The 2,081-nt window shown below is 53.7% G+C and overlaps 1 protein-coding gene across 1 annotated transcript; it reads left to right on the top strand.

The window, feature by feature from the left end:
• Positions 1–7: 7 nt before the first annotated feature.
• Positions 8–1,641, top strand: CDA (cytidine deaminase; the record flags this gene model as incomplete). Its single annotated transcript, XM_009083915.1, has 4 exons — positions 8–134; positions 425–536; positions 798–855; positions 1,528–1,641. Coding segments are annotated over 4 exons (411 nt in total), but the record flags the coding sequence as incomplete, so codon positions are not given.
• Positions 1,642–2,081: the final 440 nt, after the last annotated feature.

Below are 2,081 nucleotides of genomic sequence, written 5' to 3'. Positions count from 1 at the left end.
GGGCCAGCCCCAGGGTGAGCGTCTCCAGCTCCTGCTGCGCCGCAGCCACGAGGCCAAAAGCTGTGCCTATTGCCCCTACAGCCGCTTCCCGGTGGGCGCTGCACTGCTCACTGCCGGGGGGCAGATCTTCTCCGGTAAGCCTGGGCCGTGAGATCCCCCTCGGGGGTTTTGGGGAGCCCCTGGAGGTCTTTTAGACATGCTTTGGGGTGTAGCAGAGTCGACCTGGGGTGCTGGGGCTGTGTGTCCTCCCCCCACTGCCTCTTGGCAGAGTCCAGCTCTGAGCGAGCCAAAGATCACGGCAGGTGGGAAGGTCCAGGAAAGAAATAAGGCAAGCAGGGAAAATGGCTTTTCTTGGCAAGTTCCCTAATAAAAACCCCTGGTGGGGTTTTTTGGGAGGGGGCTGATGTTGGGGTGTTCCCTGCAGGGTGTAACGTGGAGAATGCCTGCTACAGCCTGGGGGTGTGTGCTGAGCGCACTGCCATCCAGAAAGCCATCTCCGAGGGGCACACCAGCTTCAAGGCCATGGCCATTGCCAGGTAAGGCTGCTCCAAGGGTTGGAAGGGAGAGGGACGGGATGGGGGGCCAGTGGGAAACCCTCCCAGTGCACTCATGGGGCAGTTTGTGCTGCAGCAGCCCCAGTGTTGTGGGGGGAAAGGAAGTTTTTGCATGTCTTTTTCGAAGGAATTGAGGGGCAAATCTGCTGTGGTTCTGTATTTGTTGGTGCACGAAGGTCTTCTGTAGGTGTTCCCTCCTCCTCTGATCTCAGGACTGAGCTCTGTGCCCTTCTCTTTTGGCAGTGACATGGGGGACGACTTCATCACGCCCTGTGGTGCCTGCAGACAAGTGATGAGAGAGGTGACAGCTCACTTGGAGGCTCTGTGTCTCATCCACTGACCCCAGACCTCTCCTCCTGAAGCACCTGGAGGTGCCAAGGAGGGTGCAATCCCTCGTCCCCAGCCTCAGCACTGGCTCCAGGCTCCTCAAACTGCATTATCCACTGGGAAATGGGTATTCCTCTCTGTCCCCCAGCAGTGGGTGCTCAGTGGGAATCCATTAGCTTGACCTCCCCAAGGGGTTTTACCCCTCCAGGTGCAGAGGTTTGCCCTGGAGTAATTGCTCCAGCTCTGGCAAGCCTGAAAATGGGGGTTTTCCTGCAAAAGCTGAACTCCCTACAGATCCCATCCTGTTCTTGCTTCCCTCCTTCCCACAGGCACCTCAGCACCCACAGCCCATTTTTGGGTGGTTAATATTTACTGGGTCATGGGGCTTGGCTAGAGGGCTGGATTCAGCAGGTTTGGAGGCACCAGGACTCACCCTGGGAGGGGAAAATGTGGAGGATCTGAGCCTGAAATATCCTCTGGGGGAGGTGATACTGATAAGCTGAACAAAAATACATGCAATAGAGGGGGATGCTCCCTGTGGACCTGAAAGAAAAGGGATTAGATGAGTAACTTAGGGAAGAAGTGCAGGTTTTTCTCCCTTCTTCTTCTCCCTTATCAGGCCCTTTTCCCCACTTTTCTCCTGCAGTTTGGCACAGACTGGGATGTCTACCTGACCAAAGCAGATGGCACCTACATTGTCAAGAGGCTGGAGGAGCTGCTGCCACTCTCCTTTGGTCCTGAGGACCTGAAGAAGGTGTGAACAATGTGGCCACCACCAGCCTTTGTCCTTGGGCAGCAGAGGAGGATGGTTCCCCAATTTCCTTGGCGTGTAAGAGGCATTTTGGGGACAACATGAGTTTATAGTCCTCAGTTACCCATTCCTCTGGCTCAGATTCTGATTCAGCATTGATTCACAGATGCCAGCTCCACTTTGCCCTGGGGAAATGGCAAAATCAAGTCTTAGAAATTCCCTGTTTTTAGTTAAAAAAATGTCCAGATATTGCCATAGGCAAGGGATTAGTTCACAGATGGAGAAGGGTTGATGCACAGCTCAAGTTTGGGCTTGATGGTACAGAAACCACTCCTAAAAAATGCAAAATCATTGCTTGGGAAAATGCTGGATATTCCAGCTCTAAAGAGAAGTGAAAGCAAAAAGGGAAAGTTCCATCAGCCCCAGCAGTAATTAATGATCCAATCCAG

Source organism: Acanthisitta chloris, unplaced genomic scaffold (genome assembly GCF_000695815.1).
Source record: "Acanthisitta chloris isolate BGI_N310 unplaced genomic scaffold, ASM69581v1 scaffold10511, whole genome shotgun sequence".
Taxonomy (NCBI): domain Eukaryota; kingdom Metazoa; phylum Chordata; class Aves; order Passeriformes; family Acanthisittidae; genus Acanthisitta; species Acanthisitta chloris.
This window is presented reverse-complemented; position numbering and strand designations above follow the sequence as displayed.